Consider the following 22319-nt stretch of genomic DNA (forward strand, 5'->3'; position numbering starts at 1 on the left):
AGTAGTGAAAAGTTTTTAATTGCTTTTATGAATGTTTTTTAGTCCTTCAGTGAGAATGCACCCTCTAAAGTTTCCATAAGCTCCCCAAATAATGCCAATTAGGGAGCATGTGTCCCAATACATGAACCTGTGGAGAAATGTCTCAAACACCCCATTTTACCCAAGGGCCCCTGTAAGCTCATGGCCATCTCATGATGCAAATGCATTTAGTCCAAATTCAGAAATCTTTGCAGTTGTTAATAGTCTCAACACTGTTCAAAGTCTCTTTCAAAACTCTTACTATGACTCCTTAAGCTGGTTGTGGTGATGCACACCTTTAATCCCAACAATCAGAAGGTAAAGGCAGTTGCTTTGTATAAGTTTGAGCTATCCATGTCTACATAGTGAGTTTCAGGCCAGCCAAGGCAGTGTTTTATACTTTTACTTGTCACTTTAGAAGCTTTCTAGGTAGTAAGTTATGGACTTTTATCCTGTTTATAGTTTGAGGAGGAAGAAATTCGAAATGTATAATTCGAAATGTATACATAAATTATAATCAGTAATGATTACAATAAAGTATGTCTGAGGTCTTTGATTTCTAGCTAGCTAGATTTCTAGAGCTCCCCGTGTAACTGGAAATGACCTCAGACTTCTAATGCTCTCACTTCCACCTCCAGTGTTAGGATTGCAGTTGTGCACTACTGCACCTGGTTTATGTGCTACCTTGTGTATGCCAGGAAGCACTGTACCGAGTGAGCTACATCTCTAGTCAAAAATGTATTTGGAAGATTACCTAGGCTTTTGTATTACATTCTGGCTATATCCATATTGTTAGTATTGATAATACGTACCTGGGCCGAGCCTCGCATGGCCTTGGTGGGGACAGAGTGACTTGGTTCTCTTTTGCCTATTCAGGATCTCAAACCCCAAAAGACCACCAAAGAGCCAATTCTGATACAATCACACTAGGGTCTTTTTGATTCAAGCTTGACCTCAAGCCACACGGTCATCACTGACGCAGCAGAATGGGAGGGCAAGACCCCAAGTCCAGTTTCAAGCAAGCATTAATAGAGGCAAGCAAACTGGCAAGGGGGTATTCAGCTTGGCACACATCTGATTGGGGGGGCTGTTATGGAATTTGTTCCCCTTTAAAATGATTGGCTGGCGCCTTCATAAGTAGATATCTTTAGGTGCAACTCTTAACTTAAGAGTGTGGATGGCTGCTGTGGGTGTAAGGCTTGTTTGTGTAATAACGTACAGATTTTCTGGACCCACAGCAGGGGAGGACTCCTTTCTGAGGAATGTCTTCCCTGTCAAGGTTAATGACTCCATGATAATTAGAAACAGCCCTAGTCCTAGAGTCAAGGGTGTGGCTATGTCTTGACGAAATGGTAAATGTCAGGACAGCCCTTAAGGTTATGGGAAAGAGCTCTAAATACATGAGTTCAAAAATATATATATTTTCTCAACTATGCAAAGAATAAGGATTCAATATGAATTATAAGGGGCTTCACAAATCTAAAGGAACAAAAGCAACTGTGCCGTGAGCCGACTTGTTAGAAAATTACTAAGGAAGGAGGTAGATTTAGCGAATGGTGATTGCAGGAGATCCCCTCCAGCCAAGGTCTTTTGTTCATGCTTACAAAGGCACATTTATTCCCGAGTTCTGGACCAGCCTAGGCCAGAGCAGGGTTAAACTCAGGCATGGTGGAAATGGTAATTTCCAGGCAGGGTCACACCCAACTAGTTTATCGAGTGTGCTTTAACAGAGGCAGGCAGATCTCTGCCTTTTGCAGTGTTAAGGAAAAAAATGTATGCATGTTGTCTCCTAAGAATCAAATTGCTGGGGTCACAGGATGCTGATTTATAAGATAATCAAAAGGAAACCTGGAGTAAGTGACTGGATTGATATGTAAATAAAAGGCTGGACCTCTCTTCTGCGGGAGATGAGCTATCCAGAGAATTTTTAGGATAAAAAGAACCGCTTGGAGAACTGGCACACCAGCAAGCCGGATGTGGACAGAGAGATTTCTTAGAAGAGCAAGCAAGCAGATGTGGACAGACAAATATCCAGAGAGAAGCAGACTGGAAAAGCAGAACACAGGTGGTCAGCATGTACCCACAATTTGACTTCCACTCCCAGACACCCCTTCTCTCGGAACTCCTCTCCACGCTGAGGCAGCTGCTTGGCAGGTGTGTCCTGCAGCCACATTCCCTTAGTTTTCCTTGCATAGCTGGGAAAGTTTCTGGATCACATCAGTGGATCAAAAAGTAATCCATCGGACCCTCTGTAGATGGAGCTAATGCTGATTTGTGGGGGTGGTGTGTCCTGAAGGATGCGCCTTATGTAAATCTTTTCCCTTGTTGGTCTCCTTGGCTTAATCAGATAAAACCAGGATTACCAGATATACTCACCAGTTTGCACTGGGTCCCCTCTTGTTCAGGTTGTTTGAATTCTTCTTCTATCTTGACTAATTTTATGGTGCTCTGGCTTCAAGTGTAAGAGTTCTTGATTTGCCAAAGAATGATACCTGGACTCAAATAGTATGCAAAATCAAAGAATGTTTTATTCTGGAGAAGTCCAGCATGCTGGGATCTACCATCTTTCATGGAGGCTCCCAGTGAGCTCCCAAGCCTGATTTAAAGTACATTTAAGAGAATTCCAGGGGGCAGTAGGTGATCTCTATCTTTTCTGTTGGCTCTATCTCTAGGGACATTCCAGAACCATTGCTGGGGTGTGGGAGGCTGGAAACTGCTGCTGAAACTTTGCTTCAGGTCAGGTGACTGGGCCTGGACTTGCCCTGTTCTTGGAAACAGATTTAGGCCTAGTCTCCTGAAGTGCCAATTGGAAGCCTGTCTCACAAGTACATTAATTTAGTTCTGGAGAGCCTGTCATTGTTCCAATACAATGTTTTTTTTCTTCTAATGTATTACAGTTTTTAACTATTCTATGATTTATTTAGTACATGTTTTTAAAAAGATATTTAGCTTTATGGTAGTGCATGCTTTAATCCTCATACTTGAGAGGCAGAAATAGATGAGGCAGATTTCTGTGTTCTCTGTCCTCCTTCCTACTATTTATTGCTACACACTCTGGATGGACTCTGTATTCTTTAACCAATCTTTAATCTAATTGATGGGATGGAGCACTTTTAAAGGCATTTTGTGAGTTCTGAACACTCCTATCATAGTTTCCTAACATATCCTAGGTACTAAATACAGTTTTCTTATGGCCATTAGCAATGGATCCTCTGTGTGTCTCTAGAGTGTTTTTTGTTTGTTTGTTTTGTGTTGTGTTATTGTTTTTGTTTTGGACTGCTTTCTCTGCTTTAATTCTCTTATGTCTCAGGGATGGTACCAAGTTTGGCCTTCCTTACCTTGCAGCCTGGATACTTAAGGAAGTAAGTTGATTGTTCTTCATTGACAGTGTCCAGTATCTTGACCTAAGCTTTATATGTTTTTGTCATTTAAAAAAAATGTTTTAAGCCAGATGTGTTGGCACAAACCTTTGATCCCACCACCATGGAGGCAGATCTTTGTGTGAGGCCAGCCTTGGTCTACATAATGAGTTCCAGGCCAGCCAGAGTTACATAGTGAAATCTTGTCTCAAACAAAAAAGTTTCAAGGAAGAAGATAAACTTTTGTGTCTGCATGTGTTCATGTATGAGCACATTGTAGAGGTCACAGATAAGTGTTAGGTATCTTCTCCTCCACCCCACCCCCCTCGGAGCTGGGGACCGAACCCAGGGCCTTGCGCTTGCTAGGCAAGCGCTCTACCACTGAGCTAAATCCCCAGCCCTCGTTAGGTATCTTCTTTAGTGGCTCTCCATCTTGCAAATAAAATAAATATTCTACAAGAAAATTAAAAAGAAGTAAAGTCTATACAACTCAGTGAGCTTTGATACAATTAGAGTAGGCATTTGAGGATTTGTTCATTTTATATATGTGAGTACACTGTCTTTAGACGCACCAGAAGAGGGCATCAGATCCCATTACAGATGGTTGTGAGCCACCACGTGGTTGCTGGGAATTGAACTCAGGACCTCTGGATGAGCAGACAGTGCTCTGAGCCACTGAGCCGTCTCTGCAGCCCTAGAGCAGGCATTTAAGATGGAAACTGTGGAGCATCGCATTGGATTTTACAGTCAGTATTGACATCCACCACCAAAAAAATTTATGACAGAATTAGACTAGGAAAATAATTTGCTTTGTATCCTCTTTCATAACTCCTGTCTTTCGTAACTGAATATCCTGCATCCAGCCCTTTCTCTTTACCTAATATTTAGCCTTTCTTGATGTCCTTTCTTTGTTATACTATACACAACTGTACATTTGCTTGCACATATGGATTATTGACTGAATTCCTCTTATGAAAGAGAACATGTGAGGTGGGTTTTTTTTGTTTTGTTTTGTTTTGTTTTTCAGAAATTGTGTGATCTTGCTGTCTTCGTTAGGGTTTTACTGCTGTGAACAGACATCATCACCAAGACAACTCTTATAAGGACAACATTAATTGGGGCTAGCTTACAGGTTCAGAGGCTCAGTAGGTTATCATCAAGGTGGGAACATGACAGCATCCAGGCAGGCATGGGGCAGGAGGAGCTGAGAGTTCTACATCTTCACCTGAAGGCTGCTAGCAGAATGCAAACTTCCAGGAAGTTAGGATAAGGGTCTTAAAGCCCACACCCACTGTGGCACACCTATTCCAACAAGGCTACACCTACTCCAACAGAGCCACACTTTCTAATAGTGCCACTCCCAGGCCCCCATAGACCTGTTTAAACATATGAGTCTATAGGGGCCATACCAGCTGGGCAAACTCCAAACTCTGCAACTCCATGTCTGATGTCAAAGCAGTCTTCAGATCTCCAATTCCTTTTTCATCTTTGTTTACTGCAACAAACTTCTTTCTCCTGGCCCAGTCCCTGTTAGCAACTTTTTTCAGCAGATAACTTCACAGCTCTGGCATCTGGAAAATCTTGAAGTCTCCAAGGCAACTTCAGTGTTAAAGCTTCTTGTTTCAATGTCTGGGATCCCCACATGATCTTCTGGGCTCCTTCAGAGGGCTGGCATCACTTCTCTAGCTCTGCCCTTTGTAGCAATCTAAGCTCAGGTTGATCTATTCACTACTGTTGCTGTTCTTGGTGATCATCCCATGCATGGTACTGGCATCTCCAATACACTGGAGTGTTCAGCCGTAACTAGGCTTCACCAATAGGCTGTCATAGGCTTTCTTCATGGTGCCAAGCCTCAAATCCTTTGCATGACCCCTTCAGTCCTGGGCCATAAACTACAACCAAGGCTGCACCTTCACCAAGGCCTCCATGGCCTCGCACAGTGCAAAGCTGCAGCTGCTTTTCACGACCCCTTCATGCGTTCAAAACCAGTGCCGCCTGGGTGACTCTTACACATTACCAAGTACAGCTGCAGCATGAGGTACAACCTTGGCTATCTCTGGAACACAGCTTCTTTGTGCTTCAGAAAGCACTTCTCAGAAGATTTAGTGATGCTGGGGACTCCTTCTTCTTCTTCTTCTTCTTCTTCTTCTTCTTCTTCTTCTTCTTCTTCTTCTTCTTCTTCTTCTTCTTCTTTTAATATAAAGCATTAGTATCTTTATTATGGCATAATGCAGTACTTTATACAGTAATTCATTTTAATGTAAAAACATCTTATGTACAATTTCAGAGAAACAACTATATGGACAGCTGGAACATAAAAACAGGTAATTCCAAAGTCCAGAGTTACTTGATAAACTGGAAAATATTTTCTCTGTAGAAAATAGTAAAAATGATAACATTTCCCAATAAGCCCATTTAAGCCAAATAAGAGCTGAATTATACATAAATATTGTTTAGATCGTGCGATCCAAAAGAAACTTCTCTTCCTTTATTTGAAAAGCCATATTTTATTTAAATTGTGTCAATTGAAATTCTTTCCTTCTTTCCCTTCACTGTTTGGTTTTCCGCAGATCATTTTTTCTATAGGATAACCCATTAATTCAAAATTCAAAAGGTTTTAGTTTTAGCCTCTCCTCTTGAAAGTAGAGCCAGCATGTCCTTTTACCATCTTGAAATGGCGAATTCTTATCCAATAGTGAAATGTTTCATTAAATCATGCCCATATTTATTACAAGCCAGAGAGTCATCAACAAAGAAAAAAAATCCCAAAGAATCCCTAGCAGAGGATGAGCCATCTGGTCAGAGTTCAAGGGGAAAACTGAACTTAAATAGAAAAAAGGGCACTGCTTCAGTGACAGAAGCTGATTGGGTATCAGAGCCCTTTGATGCCAAGTGTTCTGGTAAGGCCAGCTGGGAGGTAAGGACTGTACTAAAGTGAAGGTCTTAGCTGACCCAAACAACTGAGTTTATAAAACAAAAACCAGAGCATGTGGTTCTGACTTTGCTGGACTCTTCTTAATCACCACTAATTTCTTAGCTCCAGCTAACCGGCATCAATTGTCCCAGTAATCCCCTTCTTTTAATTGTAAAACCAGAGACAGATGGCTGAAGCTGCCAGAGTTCTGCTGCTTGCCTGAGCTGGAACATGTCCCCTTGTTTCATTGTCACTAGATTTCTGTTTTCCAACTCCTTCACAGTCTAAGCTTGGTTGTCCTGGGTCTTGCTCTGTAGATTGACCTTGAACTCAGAGATTTTCATGCCTGTCTCAGGGATTAAAGGTGTGTGCCAACATTTCCTGAACTTTTCTTTTCTTAAGAACTTGTTCTGTCCCAGGCTGGTCTTGAACTCAGAGATCTGCTTGGCTTTGTCTCCTGGGATTAAAGATATGTACCACCATGCCTGGACCTAAATTTAGCTAGGTAGGATTTTGTCCCCACTCCCTTAATCTGTTATCTCCTAGAACATAGGATTCAGTTCCATTTAACGTCCTTGTGCCCCTTTAATACTTGAACCATATATTTTATACTTTTCCTTTCCAAGCTTTCTAGGCTTGTTCACAAAGGTCTTCATGAGACTTAACCAGAGAACAAAGTCTCTGCTGGACCTTTTTGAGACTTTCTTGTCACTGCAGTTAGTATAAATTTCTTTACCTTGTATTCAGGTAGATTCTTAAGGCAAAAAGCAGCCACATTCTTCACCAAAATACTACAAAAACAGTCTCTAAGCCACATTCTGAAATTCTTCTGCACTGAAACCTCTTCGGCCAGGTTTGCACAGTTCAAATCACTCTCAGCAACAACCTTCCATTTTCCTACTAGGATAGCCCATTGAGCTCAACTTAACATTCCACTGCTTTCCAAAGTCCCAAATCTACATTTCTCCAAACAAAAGCATGGTCAGACCTATCACAGTAATACCCGTCTCTGGTACTAACTTCTGTCTTAGTTAGGGTTTTACTGCTGTAAACAGACACCATGACCAAGGCAACTCTTAGAAGGACAACATTTGATTGGGGCTGGCTTACAGGTTCAGAGGTTCAGTCCATTATCATCAAGGCAAGAACATGGCAGCATCCATGCAGACATGATGCAGGAGGAGCTGAGAGTTCTACATCTTCACCTGAAGGCTGCTAGCAGAATACTGACTCCCAGGAAATTAGGATGGTGGTTTTAAAGCCCATATCCAAAGTGACACACCTATTCCAACAGAACCACACCTTCTAATAGTGCCACTCCCTGGGCCAAGCATAAACAAACTATCACACTTTCTTTAAATATTGTAATCCTGTCCATTTTTCTTCAAATTTTTAAACTTTCATTTTGCTCTAGAGCTGAATAGTACTCATATATTTTTCCAAAATTTCCATTATTCGTTTGTTGATGGATAAATAGGTTGATTTAAATTCTTTGCTGTAGTAAATGAACCAGCAATAAACTTGGGGGTGCCAATATCTCTATGGGAGATTATGGCATTCTCTGGGTACATGCCTAGGAATGAAAGAGCTGCAGGGTCATGTGTTAGTTCTATTTTCAATTTTATGAGAAATACCCAAACTGATTTCCACAATGGCTGTGTTAATTTGCACCTCCACTGCAGTGAATAAGTGCTGTTAAGTTCTTTGACAGTAGCCATTCTGACAGGGATGAGGGGCTATCTCAGAGTAGTTTAATTTGTGTTTCCCTGATGTCTAGGGGTACTGAATACTTTTTAAAAATTGTTGGCCTTTTTTAAAAAAAAAAAAACTATTCAGTTAATTTCCCCATTTGTTGACTGCAAGTTTTATTTCTGTGGTATTCAATTTCTGTAGTTCTTTGTAAGTTCTGGCTATCAGCCCTTGTCTGAAGTGTAGCTGGGGAAGGTTTCCCCCATCGAGTGGGCTGTCTGTTAACTCTGCTGATTGTGGTCTTGGCTGTAGAGGAAATTTTTATTGTTGAGCAGTCCCATCTGTTGATACTTGGGGATCCTTTCCTGTATGGTTGGTGTTCTTATAAAAACTCCTTAGCTAACCCAGTATCTTGAAGAATATCTCCATATTTTCTTCAAAAGTTCCAGTGTTTCTAGTCTTAAATTAAGATCTTTGACCAATTTTTATTGATTTGTGTACAAGGTGAACTATACAAATCTAATTTTATATTCTGTAGGTATAAGCCCAGTTTTATCAGCACCATTTGTTGAATGGGTTCTTTTTTCCAAAGTATAATTTTACCTTCATTGTCAAAAATTATCTGGGTTTAGCTTTGCCGTTTTATTTCTAGGTCTTCTATTCTAGTTCCGGTCTACTTGTCTATTCTTATGTCAGTACCAGTTTTCTTTAACATTGTAGACTACAGTATGATTTAAGGTTGGGTTTTTTAATACCATCAATAATGTGCCTGGTTCCACATGAATTTTTTTCTTTAAACCTATGAAATAGGACATAGAAAATTTGATAGTTATTTCATTAATTCTATAAAGTAGTATAAATAGTTTCATGATATTAATTCTGCCAACTCAGGAATGTGAACTCAACAAGCTAGACCATAATCTTTTTTTGCATAATATTTTTAATTCATATTACAGCCTTCCCAGCCTCCCCTCTTCTCCCCCCCAATCCCACCCTTGCAAATCCCTCCCCAAATAATCCTCTCCCCTTCTCAGAGAAGCGGAAGCCTGCTTAAGTACACCCTGGTACACCTAGTTGCAGCAGGACTAAGCACCTCCTTTCTCACTGAGGCCCAACCAGGCAGTCCAGGTAGGGGAACAGAGACAGAGAAAGCTCCCAATCCAATTATTATAGGACTCACATGGAGACCAAGCTGCACATCTGTTAGAAATGTGAGGGAGGACTAGGTCTAGCCCCTGCATGCTCCTTGGTTCGTGGTTTAGTCTCTGACAGCCCCCATGTTCCCAGACTATCTGACTGTGTAGGTCTTCTTGTGGTGTCCTTGACCCCTCCAGCAGCACAGTTCTATGTCCCACTCTTCCACAAGACTCTCCAAGCTCCATCTAATGTTTGGTTGTGAGTCTCTGTATCCTTTTCCGTCTGCTGCTGAGTGAAGCCTCTCAGGACAGTTACTGGTAGGCTTCTGTCTGCAAGCATAGCAGAGCATCATTAATAGTATTAGTAGTTGGCTCTTTCCCACGGGATGGGTCTCAGGTTGGATCAGTCATGGGCCATTCCCTCGGTCTCTGCTCCATCTTCATCCCGGTAGTTCTTGTAGGTAGGTCAGATTTTGGGTTGAAGGTTTTCTGCCTTGATCTTTTTCTTTGGTGGGGGTGGGAGGCAGATTTAAAAGAGTCCAGTTGCTATTGTCAGTGGTTTTTGTTTATTTAAAATAAGTTTGCCCAAGTTGGGCTTGATTGAGCATATCTATAATCCCAGCACTTGGGAAGTTGAGACAAGGAAGATTGCAACTTGAAGGCCACCTCATTTACATAGTAAGACCCTGTCTTTTAAAAGAGAGAGAGAGAGAGAGAGAGAGAGAGAGAGAGAGAGAGAGAGAGAGAAGAAGTAGAGGATAGAATTTAAATTTGGTTGTTTGCACAAATATTTTGCTGTACATGCCCCACATACTTAGATCTGTATTCTAATTGGAATTTTCTTCCTTGAAACCTTTTTTTTTCCCCCCCGGACCTGGGGACCAAACCCAGGACCTTGTGCTTGGCAAGCGCTCTACCGCTGAGCTAAATCCCCAACCTCCTTGAAAACATTTAATGGGAGGCAGGAGATATCCGCAAACACCCATGCATGTATAAGTCTGAGCATAGCTTTTGGAAGTCAGTTCTTACCCTCTGCCTTGAGGGTTCCCAGAATCAAACTCTAGTCATCAGACTTGGCAGCAAGTGCCTTAACCCGATGAACCATCTTGCTGGTCTCTAGAATTTGTGTTTGTGAGCAGTGTAAGGTTAAGGATCACAGTACATTGTTTCCCATAGAGACAGCCAATTGACCTCTAACATCTTTTTATTTAAACCTCTTCCGGTTGCATTGCACTATCATCTTTGTTATAAACAAGTTTATGTGACTGTGGTCTATTTTCCATTGTTGCTTAATTATTTAGTTTAGGAGTGGAAAATGGGTGGGTAGGTGGAAGCCTAAAGAAAACTCTTGTGAGAGAAAGAGTGCATCACTATAGTGATTATAATATGTTTCATATTATAATATGTTTCAAAACTTAGAGTCAGTATTTTTTATATGGAAAAGACCTAACTTTATAGATTCTTTTTTTTTTTTTTTTGGAGCTGGGGACCGAACTCAGGGCCTTGCGCTTGCTAGGCAAGCGCTCTACCACTGAGCTAAATCCCCAACCCCAACTTTATAGATTCTTTTTCAGCTGAATCGCTAGCAATTTATATAATCTACCTAGTGTCTTGAAGCTAAAATTGAGACTTTCGTCTCTAAATGTTTTTGCTTAGATATGGGAAGATACACAAGTAACTCTAGTTATTACAGAATGTTACAGGGTCTATAATTACTCTTTAATGTTAGATGAGCTACAGTGAGTAAGTCAATGTGCTCACTGACCAAGCGTCAAGGACCTGAGTTGAATGTAAAAAGCCAGGTGTTTCTGCCTGTGTCTGTAATCCCAGTGATTGGGCACGATACAGAAATGGGTAGATTTCTGGGGCCTGCTAGCTGCCAGCCTAACCCAAAAACAGTAGTGCTCAATATTCAGTACTGTGGGTCGGGGTCAGGCAGGAGTCAATAGAGGAACATGATCGTGTGCAGCCGTACACATACGTGCACATACATGCACATGCACCATCAGCACTCACATACGCGCGCACACACACACACACACACACACACACACACACATGATGAACTGTTTTATGAATTTGCCTTTTTGTGTGTCTATTCTTAAGAATATTTTCTTACTTTTTTTTTCTTTTTTATAGAGTTGGAAAATATTTAACTCTCAACAAATGAATTCCACACTTGAACTCTGCTGTATTCCTGTGCCACCTCCTCCTTTAGAGAACTGATCTTAAGACAGGTAAAATTATGACCTTAACTTAAAAAAAAAGATGAATAAATATCCCATATGATTAAACATGTTAAGAATTTTTGGTAGTCTTTGGTGAGTAGCTTTATTAAACAGTTTTATCTGACATGATCACATTGTTCTGTCTTTGAATTCAGTTTTGAATTATTTTAGTAATTGCATTTAACAAATGTGTTATCTGAATTTTACTTTTATTTAGTTCATTTATTCAGCATGATTGTGATATCAGAGTACATCTAGATCACTGTTGTGACTGACGGCTGTGTTCTTTTTCTGTTCTGTCTGATATGGAAAAATAATCACATGTTGATTCTGAGTATTTGAAATGTGGCTAAGGGCTGGAGAGGTGGCTCAGTGGTTAGCAGCACTGACTGCTCTACCAAGAGTCCTGAGTTCAAATCCCAGCAACCACATGGGATAACCATCTGTAATGAGATCTGATGCCCTCTTCTGGTGTGTCTGAAGACAGCTACAGTGTACTTACAGATAATAAGTAAATAAGTAAACAAATAAATTTTTTTAAAAAAAAGGAAATGTGGCTAGAGAAAATAAACTGCTCTTTCTAATGTTCATTAATAATGTACAAAATAAGGGGTTGGGGATTTAGCTCAGTGGTAGAGTGCTTGCCTAGCAAGTGCAAGGCCCTGGGTTCGGTCCCCAGCTCTGAAAAAAAAGGAAAAAAAATGTGCAAAATATGCAAAGTCAAAGCCAGGTGTTGTTTTATGCCTGTAATTTTAGTACTTAGGAGGTAGAGGCAGGATGTTCAGGAGTTCAAGGTCATCCTTAACTAGACAGCAAGAAGTGACTAGAAGAGAAAAGAGAGCCCAAATAAATGCTTATTCCCAAATCTATTTTGCTTGAACCCAAGATCTTGTACACACCCAGACAATCCCACTGTTTTCATAGAAAACATGCCTGGACAGGTCAAGATGAGAATGGGGAATGAGTAGAATCACTAAGTTGAATCTACCCAGGAAAACAGTTGGTTAGAATTCAGAAATGGCTGACAGGGCCATGTTAGTGAAAGCTTTATACTGACAAGGTTCAAAATAGGGGCAAGGAAACTTGCAAAGGCCGTGCTCCTGCTACATAGAGTCTTGACAACTTGATCCAGCATCCTGACAAAAAACTGGTATGTTTTATGAAGTCTCCAGAATGGCTGTAGGGAAGGGGGATCAACACCGTCAGCCTTATACCCATACCAGCTAAATGAGTAGATTCGTAGATTCGATGTTCATTCACCAGCATAGAACGTACATCCACATGCTGCAGGCTTCCCAGCCTTATTGAGTGTATGCTGTTGTGTATGCATGCATTCCTTTACTATCTCCCCATGAGGACTGATGAACTTGGCTGGAATGGCCTCCTCAGCTAAGAGTCTGTAATTGTATGACTCCACATTAGGAGAGCAGAATAACTATCATTAGACTCTCAAACATTAGAGAAAATACTAGAGAGGAATTTGGAATACAGGACTGATTGCTTCATGAAGTGAAGTCATCAGTAAGACTTGTAAGGAGAGTAATGCTACCTACCCAAGGTATATTCTGTTAGATCACAAACCCCCCTCTGTCTTGTGTCTCTCAAAAAATCAGGCCATGGCTCCTTATAGCTGACAGGCCCATGCTATGAAGTCTAGAGCACACAGGTCTTGGAAAGAAAGGGAAGAGATAAGTCCAGCCCTCCCCATCGAAGTTAGAAGGTAAATTTACCTAGTACCTGGCTCCTTGGCACATAAGCTATGCAGTTTAAATTACACTATAACTTCTGTTCATCCCCTCAAACCTATAAAAGTCAGAAAAATCCCCTTTGTGTGCAGTATTTGTTTGGAGACTGTCTTTCTCGTTCAGCTCCTCTATATACACACTGTACCCCATTGCACCGCACATGTTGCCTTTTTATTTTTTTACTTTAAGCTATCTTAATGAAGCTCCTCTCTAGGTCCTTTAAAAACATGTATCGATGTATTTGCCAGCATGTTGTGAGGTGTGTGCACAAATGTGCATATGTGAAAGTCACCATACATCAGGAGTCAGTTCTCTTACTTCCACCACGTGGGTTTGGGGATTGAATTCAGAGCATTGGGCTTGGCAGAAAATGTAGCTACCCAGTGAGCTATCTCTGGCCTTCCTTCTCTCCAGGTGTTTGGAAGGAAGCCTCTTTCCTCCAAGCTGTCATTTATTTGTCCGATATGATGCCAGTCTCCTCATTACTCTCACATTAAGGCCTGATCATGAGACCCCAGTGATCACAAGTCTTTGAATAATAAACATTCTGGAAGACAATCTTTACTTTCGTCATAGAATGACTGAACCTACATTTAAAAAAAGATTGATTTATGTGTGCACGTTGGTGCATACGTGCATGCCTTCATGTCTGTGTGCATTTGTGTGTGTGTGTGTGTGTGTGTGTGCTTGCACATGTGTACTTGTGTACATGTGTGTGTGCAGGTTCCCTTAGAGGCCAGAGGCATCAGATCCCTCTAGAGCTGGAGTCGTAAGCTGTTATGAGCCACTTGAAGTGGATGCTAGGAACCAAACTCAAGTCTTCTGCAGGAGCAGTGTGTTCTTATAACTTCTGCGGCATCTCTGTAGTCTCCTGAGCCCACATTTTATTATAACACAGAAAAGATCTAGTTTCTATCTTTTTTTGAAGGCCACTAACTTTATTAATTTAAAAATCTTTTATAAAGACAGTGACTGTTTTTGCCCAAAAAAGGAGTCAAAGGTCATCTAACAGATGGTGAGGGAGAAGGAGGCAGTAATCCATTCAGGAAGGCTGGGGACTGCTGCCATGGAACTGCAGGGGGAGGGGAAGGGGAAGGCATTCGAGGGCAAGAAACCCAGAAAGGTTGAAATGCTGGGGGGAGAGAACTCCCAAAAGACCCTGGAGTACATAGGAGATGAGGGTGACAACAGCAATCTTTTCCTTCGTGGAGGACAGGGAGGCGCCCTGCCCTGCTGCAGATTCTGGAGACTATGCTGTGGCTGGGGGCTGAGGGGTCCCCAGAGAACATAACAAGAAGGCATCACACCATTCTCGAAGGCACCCAAAGCAGTCCCGGGACTGCTTGGCATTGGCACCACATGTGTCTTTCAGCCATTCTCGAAAGAGGTCTTCATGTTTCTTTAGTACCAGAAACTGGCCAGGGACCACATACTTCTTGTCAAAGCCCCTTTCCTCCAGCTTCTTGCTCAGGGCATCACCAATCCCAGCCAGGCTCCCCACTGGCTTTTCCCCCATGGGCTCTGCCACGGTGCTTTTGGGAGTTGTCATCTTGATTAGGCTTAACCGGCAGCTCCAGCTCTGGTAACGGCTCCTCGGCTCCTCGAGCCGCAGCCACTCCCGCCGATTCCTCAAGCAGCTAGCCTCGTTTCTATCTTAAAGCAGGAAAATAAGTAAATTTTATTTGGATTAATTTAAATAGCCATTTTCAGCATAGAACATGTAGCTATGTGTACTATCATATAATACAGTTTTAAATTTTGCCTTAAGGAATTTAGTCTTTTCAATAACAGTTGCCATAATCTAAGTTTTACTTTGAAATATCTTCATAATCTTTTTCCGTGTGTGTGTGTGTGTGTGTGTGTGTGTGTGTGTGTGTGTGTGTGTGTGTGTGTGTTTGAGACAAGGTTTCTTTGTATGGCCCACCTGAAACTATCTCTGTAGACCAGGCTAGCCTTGACTTCAGAGATCTGTCTCTGCCTCCCAAGTACTGGGGTTAAAGTCATATGCCACCATGCCTGACATTTTTTTAATCAAATTTAAGAATTTGTACAAAGGGGGTTGGGGATTTAGCTCAGGTGGTAGAGCGCTTGCCTAGGAAGCGCAAGGCCCCGGGTTTGGTCCCCAGCCTCCGAAAAAAAAAAAAAAAAAAAAAAAAAAAAGAATTTGTACAAAGAACTCAAGAAGTTAGACCGAAGAGAGACAAATAACCCTATTAAAAAATAGGGTTCAGAGGTAAACAAAGAATTCACAGCTGAGGAATGCCGTATGGCTGAGAAACACCTAAAGAAATGTTCAACATCTTTAATCATAAGGGAAATGCAAATCAAAACAACCCTGAGATTCCACCTCACACCAGTGAGAATGGCTAAGATCAAAAACTCAGGTGACAGCAAATGCTGGCGAGGATGTGGAGAAAGAGGAACTTGCTGGTGGGACTGCAAACTGGTACAACCATTCTGGAAATCAGTCTGGAGGTTCCTCAGAAAATTGGACATTGAACTACCTGAGGACCCAGCTATACCTCTCTTGGCATATACCCAAAAGATGCCCCAACATACAACAAAGACACATGCTCCCCTATGTTCATAGCAGCCTTATTTATAATAGCCAGAAGCTGGAAAGAACCTAGATGCCCTTCAACAGAGGAATGGATCAGAAAATGTGGTACATCTACACAATGGAATATTATTCAGCTATCAAAAAACAATGACTTTGGGATTGGGGATTTAGCTCAGCGGTAGAGCGCTTGCCTAGCAAGTGCAAGGCCCTGGGTTTGGTCCCCAGCTCCGAAAAAAAGAAAAAACAACAACAACAACAACAACAACAACAACAACAACAACAAATCAATGACTTTATGAAATTCATAGGCAAATGGATGGAACTGGAAAATATCATCCTGAGTGAGGTAACCCAATCACAGAAAAACACACATGGTATGCACTCATTGATAAGTGGCTATTAGCCCAAATGCTTAATTTACCCTAGATGCACAGAACACATGAAACTCAAGACGGATGATCAAAATGCGAATGCTTCACTCCTTTAAAAGGGGAACAAGAAAACCCTTGGCAGGGAATAGGGAGGCAAAATTTAGAACAGAGGCAGAAGGAACACCCATTCAGAGCCTGCCCCACATGTGGCCCATACACATTCAGCCACCAAATTAGATAAGATGGATGAAGCAAAGAAGTGCAGGCTGACAGGAACTGCATGTAGCTCTCTCCTGAGAGACACACCAGAATACATCAAATACATACATAGGTGAATGCCAGCAGCAAACCATTGAACTGAGATCGGGACCCCCGTTGAAGGAATCAGAGAAAGAACTGGAAGAGCTTGAAGGGGCTTGAGACCCCATATGAACAACAATGCCAAGCAACCAGAGCGATTCCAGGGACTAAGCCACTACCCAAAGACTATACATGGACTGACCCTGGGGTCCAACCGCATAGGTAGCAATGAATAGCCTAGTAAGAACACCAGTGGAAGGGGAAGCCCTTGGTCCTGCCAAGACTGAACCCCCAGTGAACGTGATTGTTTGGGGGAGGGCGGTAATGGGGGGAGGATGGGGAGGGGAACACCCATATAGAAGGGGAGGGAGAGGGGTTAGGGGATGTTGGCCCGGAAACCGGGAAGGGGAATAACAATCAAAATGTAAATAAGAAATACCCAAGTTAATAAAGATAAAAAAAAAAGAAAAAAAAGAATTTGCAGTAACAGTTATTACTGTCTCATATATCACACTAGTAATCCGATGACTTTGTTTATCTAATAATTTAGTTTCCTTGAAACACTTGAAAGCACCATTTTCTTTTTACTCATCATTGTTGTATCCTTAGCATTTTATTTGACAATATTTCTAATATAGATAATAATTAACAATTATTACCTCAGAATAAAAATGCTTCTTGAATTGTCAAAAACCTAAATAATTTCATTATTATTATTTTAGTACAACTACTACTACTAACGGCTAACATTAAGGATATATGCCAATTACTATTTCAAGATTGTGTGTTATTTATTCTGTTAAAAAGATCTTGGGGTTGGGGATTTAGCTCAGTGGTAGAGCTCTTGCCTAGCAAGCGCAAGGCCCTGGGCTCTGGGTTCGGTCCCCAGCTCCGGAAGAAAAGAAAAGGAAGAAAAAAAAAAAAAAAAAAAGATCTCATGTCAGCTGGGCATGGTAGCACACGCCTTTCACCCTAGCACTGTAGAAGCAGAGGCAAGAGGATTGCCATGAGTTAGAGATCAGCCTGGTCTACACACTGAGTCTTAAGCCAGCAAGGGCTTCCCAGTGAGACTTTGTATCAAGAAACCAAAACAGACAAAAACTAAAAAACTTTTGTTGTAGATACTTCTATTGTCCTCATTTTTATAAACAAGATGTTTGAGGTGACCGAGAAGCAACTCTTCCATAAGCATATGTTTTATAGGCCAAAATTCTCTTTAACCCATTAGACTGTATTGGTATTTCTATTCTCTCTATGTACTGGGAACAAGCTAGGCAGTCGCTGTACCAGCTGAGCCGTATCCGCAGCCCTAGTTTCCTTTTTCTGAAATAGGGATTCATAGTTTTGCTTAGATCTCAGAGCAGTCTATGAATGTACACTCCCCATAGCCTACCTACAAAAATAAGTAAATGAATAAATGTAACACCCTTGTTTTGTATCTGTTATATCAAGATTCACATATTTAAATATTTAGTTTTTATTGTTCATTATTGACATTTCAAGCTGTAACAAAGTAGACAGAATAATATAATTAAGTTTGTGTACTAAGCAAAATGGCTATCAACATAAGATCAGTCACATTTTATTTCCAGTGCAAGGGGCTGAAGACATGACTCAGTGTTTAAGAGTGCATACTGCTCTTGCAGAGGACCCCTGTAACTCCAATTCCAGGGAATCTGATGCCCTCTGTGGCCTTTGAGAGTACATATACTCACGTGCTCATCTACAAAGAGACACGGTTACACCTATTTTTAAATATTTGTATCTAATTTACTCTTTTCTTATCCTGTGCCCCCATTTTTATTCTTCTCTTATACATCACATCCCCACCACAGTTTCTCCTCTCTCCATTTCTCCCAGTCCCTCCCTCCATGTCCTCTCTCTCCCAGATCCTCTCCTCCATTTCCCTTCAAAACAAAACAAAATAACAAAAGAGTAGGCCTCCCAGGGAGAGTAGGCACAAACCCTCTGTCAAGGCTAGCCAAGGCAACCCAGTAGGAAGAAAAGTGTCCCAAGCTCAGTCAAGAGTCAGAGATAGCCCCCACTCCTGTTAGGGGTTCCACAAAAACAAGCTACACAACCATAACAAATATGCTGAGTCCCAAACTCAGAGCCACACAGGGCCTGTGTTTGTCAATTCAGTCTCTGTGAGCCCCTGTGAGCGCTGCTTAGTTGATTGTGTGAGGCCATGTTCTCCTGGTGTCCTTCCCCCCTTTGGTTTCTTCACTCCTTCCCTCTCTTCTGAGCTTTCTGGGCCCCAGCTAGTGTTTGGCTCTGGGTCTTTGCATCTGCTCCCATCAGTTGCTAGATGATGCCTTTCTAATGATAATTTGGCTTGGTTCCAGTACAGCAGAATATCATTAGGAATCATCTCATTGAGTTGTTGTTGTTGTTGTTGTTGTTGTTGTTCTATCCTGGATCTCTGGGCTATTTCCCTCTGGAGGGCTCAAGAGGGAACCCATGAATCTCCCTGGGAACCGGAAATTGAATAGATTTTTTTGGGGGGGGACTAGGAGTGGGTGGAGATGGGAACAGGAGGGATCATGTGGGTGATGGGGAGCAGAGAAAGAGAGTACTGGAATTAGGAGTGGGATGTAGAAACCTAGTGTACAACAATGCCAAGCAACCAGAGCTTCCAGGGACTAAGCCACTACCTAAAGACTATACATGGACTGACCCTGGACTCTGACCTCATAGGTAGCAATGAATATCCTAGTAAGAGCACCAGTGGAAGGGAAAGCCCTGGGTCCTGCTAAGACTGAACCCCAGTGAACTAGACTGTTGGGGGAGGTGGCAATGGGGGAGGTGGGAGGGAACACCCATATGAAGGGGGGGGAGGGGATGTTTGCGAAACCAGGAAAGGGAATAACACTCGAAATGTATATAAGACATATTCAAGTTAATAAAGAAAGAAAAAAAGAAAAAAAAAAGAAAAAAAAAAAGAAACCTAGTATACTTGAAACTCCCTGGAATCTGTGAGAGTGGCCCAGAAGAAGTCCCCTAATAATAGAGTGCAAACTGGCTGTCTTCCATTACCAGGCAAGGCTCCCAGCAGTCTGACTGGGGTGTCCACCCAGCCACAAATCCTTCAATCTGCATAATCTGTCCCGCCTGTAAGATGTGCTGGGGTGATGGTGGTGCAGAACTTGTGGGAGTGGTCATGCAGTGACTGGTCCAGGTTGAGACCCATGTCACTGGATGGCCTCTGCCCTTTTTTTTTTGTTCTTTTTTCGGGAGCTGGGACGGGAACCCAGGGCCTTGCGCTTCCTAGGCAAGCGCCTACCACTGAGCTAAATCCCCAGCCCCTCCTCTGCCCCTTTTATATGTCATTATTGAAACATGATTGAGTGAGGCTGTTCTAGTTCGTTTTGGGTTACATTAATAAACACCATGACTTAAACCAACTTGGAGAAGAAAGGTTTTTTCATCTTACACTTTCTACAGTTCCATCACTGAGGGAAACGAGGTAGGAAGGAGCTTGAAGCAGAAGCCCACAGAGGAGTGCTTGCTTGAAGTCTCACATGTAGCTACATTTTTTTTTAAATACATCCAAAGTTCCACCCAGCAGTGAGCCAGAGTCTCCTCCATCAATTAGCAGTTAAGAAAATGCCCACAGGCCAATTTGTCAGAGGCTGTTCTTCAGTTAGGGTTCCTTCTGTATGAATCAAGTTGACGGTATGAGGTATGTCATAGCCAGTGTCCTTACCACCCAGTCAGTGACTATGAACCACTAAAGGATCCCTTGTTACTTTAAGGCAAACCCCAAGCATTTCACCACTAAATATTTCAGTATGTGTCTCTAAGGTAACTTTAAAAATCATTTGTGTCAATATCAAATATAAAAATAAACTTTGAGCCAGGCATGATAGCATACATCTTTAATCCTTGTACTCTGGAGGCAGAGGCAGGAGGATTTTTGAGTTCGAGGCCATCCTGGCCTACAGAGTTCCAAGACAGCCAAGTTCCAAGACACACAGTAAAGTCTTATCTCAAAAAAAAGAAAAAAAAAAGTCATATCCTTTGTTAAGCACAGTGACCAACATTTATAATCCCATTTATAAGTGATTGGGAGGTAGACGCCAGGTTTCTGTGATTTGTTTGTTTGTTTTGAGCCAGGGTTTCTCTGTGTAGCCCCAGTGGTGCTGGATTTGCTTTCCAGGATCTCTATGATTTTGAGGCCAGTCTGATCTAAGTCATAAGTTCCAGGCTGCTAGCCAGAGATACACAGTGAGACCCTGTTTTAAATTTAAAAAAGAAAAGAAAAGGAGCAATACCTTTGATTTATCTGTTTTTATTTTTTAAAAGAGGCAAATTCTTGGTATACAGTGTTAAACTCCTGATTCTTCTGCCGATTCCTCCTGAGTGCTAACATTGTATATAGGTCTCTGCCACTACATTTGGCCCTTAGTTTTTTATATTAGTATCTATTTAATATCTCATAATTTGTGATTTCCCTCATCACTTATTTGTTTTATTCTGGTGGTTGTTTTGTTTGTTTGTTTGTTTCTGAGACAGGGTTTCTCTGTGTAGCCCTGGCTTTTCTGTAACTCACTATAGATCAGGGTAGCCTCAGACTCAGAGATCCTCCTGTGTCTGCCTCCCAAGTGCTGGAATTAAAGTTGCTTGTTGGCCACCACTGCCTGGCTTCCCTCATTGATCTTAATTTTGGACTTTACTTGATGAGCAAATCTGTCAGTATATTTTAAGATGTAATGGCATATCTTACTCCTTTTCTTATTCTGTATTACATTAGCACTCTGTGGTGCCCCTGAAGTATTGTGGGGTTCTAAGTTAGAGGTTTTTTGTGGAATTTTAAATTAGAAATTTAGTTTAGGGGAGGAAGTAATAAGAGAGCGCAGCATGGGGAAATAGAATCAAGGTTCATCATATACATATATGAAAATGTCGTAATGGAACCATTTCTACTTTTAAAATCTAGTGAGGAGTTTAACAAACATAGAAAGTGCATCCTTTTAGTAAGAGAACTTTTCAGTTAGTTAACAGACAGTCCTGCTTCTTCAGGTTCTATTTTTTATTTGTCTTATTTTTTCTTATTCTTTCCTTTTGGGGGACAAAAAAAAAAAAGATTGAAACACAGTGTATCTTATTTTTATCCAAAGTTAATAGGTTAGACTACCATCAATGGCAAGCACTTAACAGTTAAGCATATTTTTTCCAGGCTTTTTTTAAAAGTAAGCTTTAATTGGAATTATAATTTACACTTTGATTTTGTTACTTAATCAGCTTGCCAGCTATATGACCCTTGCTTTTTCTCAGCTTCTTATTATGTTGACCCAGGGTGTTGCTGTGTGGTCCAGGCTTGTCTTAGTGCGTACTATGTCACCCAAGTTAGCCTTCACTTCACAGTCCTCTTGCCTCAGCCTCCCCAGTACTGAGTCATAGATAACCAGCCTAAGACATCTTCTGGGACACTCTGCAGTGGGAAAAATGTGAAAGGGTGGAGACAGTGGGTTTCTACTACATCGCTCAAAAATAGAATTTATTTTTAATAGGTTTTATTTGTGTGTGAAACTGAGCATGAGCCATTATCTAAAATAAAAACTACATAGCTTTCTTGGTTAGTGAAATGTATACATTTATGTACCTTTGATAATTTCTGTGGGTAATGTTATCTTCCGGTTCATTTCTTTAAAAAATGTATTTTAGAGATAAAAGAAGACTAGAAGGTAAAGGAAGATGCTGGGATCAGAACGAGCTGTTGTAGAAGAATGGTTATCAGAATTCAAGGTAAAGCGGGTTGGAATAAGACTGTAGAGTGTGTGTGTGAGAAGGTCAGTGATGCTAGTGTGTTCTGTGAAGAGCCCTACAGATACACTTTTAAATAGAAGTCTTGGAATATGGAGTAATGCTTCTCTGGTTGGTCTTTCAAATAGAGCTAATATGAATAAGGGTCAAAGGAATTATGTAGAAATAAAAAGAATTATTAGGATTAAGATATATCCAGTAGAAGACTGGCATCTTCAAGTTTTAATAATAGT

General features: G+C 41.3%; 2 protein-coding genes across 5 annotated transcripts in view; one reads left to right on the plus strand and one right to left on the minus strand.

The window, feature by feature from the left end:
• Positions 1-22319, plus strand: part of Fam126b (family with sequence similarity 126 member B) — a 67967-nt gene that overhangs the window by 14219 nt on the left and 31429 nt on the right. For 3 of the 4 annotated variants that reach the window (XM_032901168.1, XM_032901171.1, XM_032901169.1), the window contains exons 2-3: positions 11256-11353; positions 21988-22068. In XM_032901168.1, coding sequence (XP_032757059.1) covers positions 22018-22068 — 51 coding nt within the window. In that variant the 5' untranslated portion in view covers positions 11256-11353; positions 21988-22017. Of the gene's footprint in view, positions 1-11255; positions 11354-19566; positions 19592-21987; positions 22069-22319 lie in introns of those variants that run through there. The other variant, XM_032901170.1, reaches the window with a different exon arrangement.
• LOC116898517 (barrier-to-autointegration factor-like) lies at positions 14339-14638 on the minus strand. Its single transcript, XM_032899743.1, has one exon. The coding sequence runs from the start codon at positions 14636-14638 to the stop codon at positions 14339-14341; it is 300 nt and encodes a 99-aa protein (XP_032755634.1).

The sequence above is a fragment of the Rattus rattus genome, chromosome 4, assembly GCF_011064425.1.
Source record: "Rattus rattus isolate New Zealand chromosome 4, Rrattus_CSIRO_v1, whole genome shotgun sequence".
Lineage (NCBI taxonomy): Eukaryota > Metazoa > Chordata > Mammalia > Rodentia > Muridae > Rattus > Rattus rattus.

Excerpts from the sequence above, each read along its gene's own strand:
- LOC116898517 (XM_032899743.1), bottom strand. The coding sequence starts at position 14,638 with ATGACAACTCCCAAAAGCACCGTGGCAGAGCCCATGGGGGAAAAGCCA.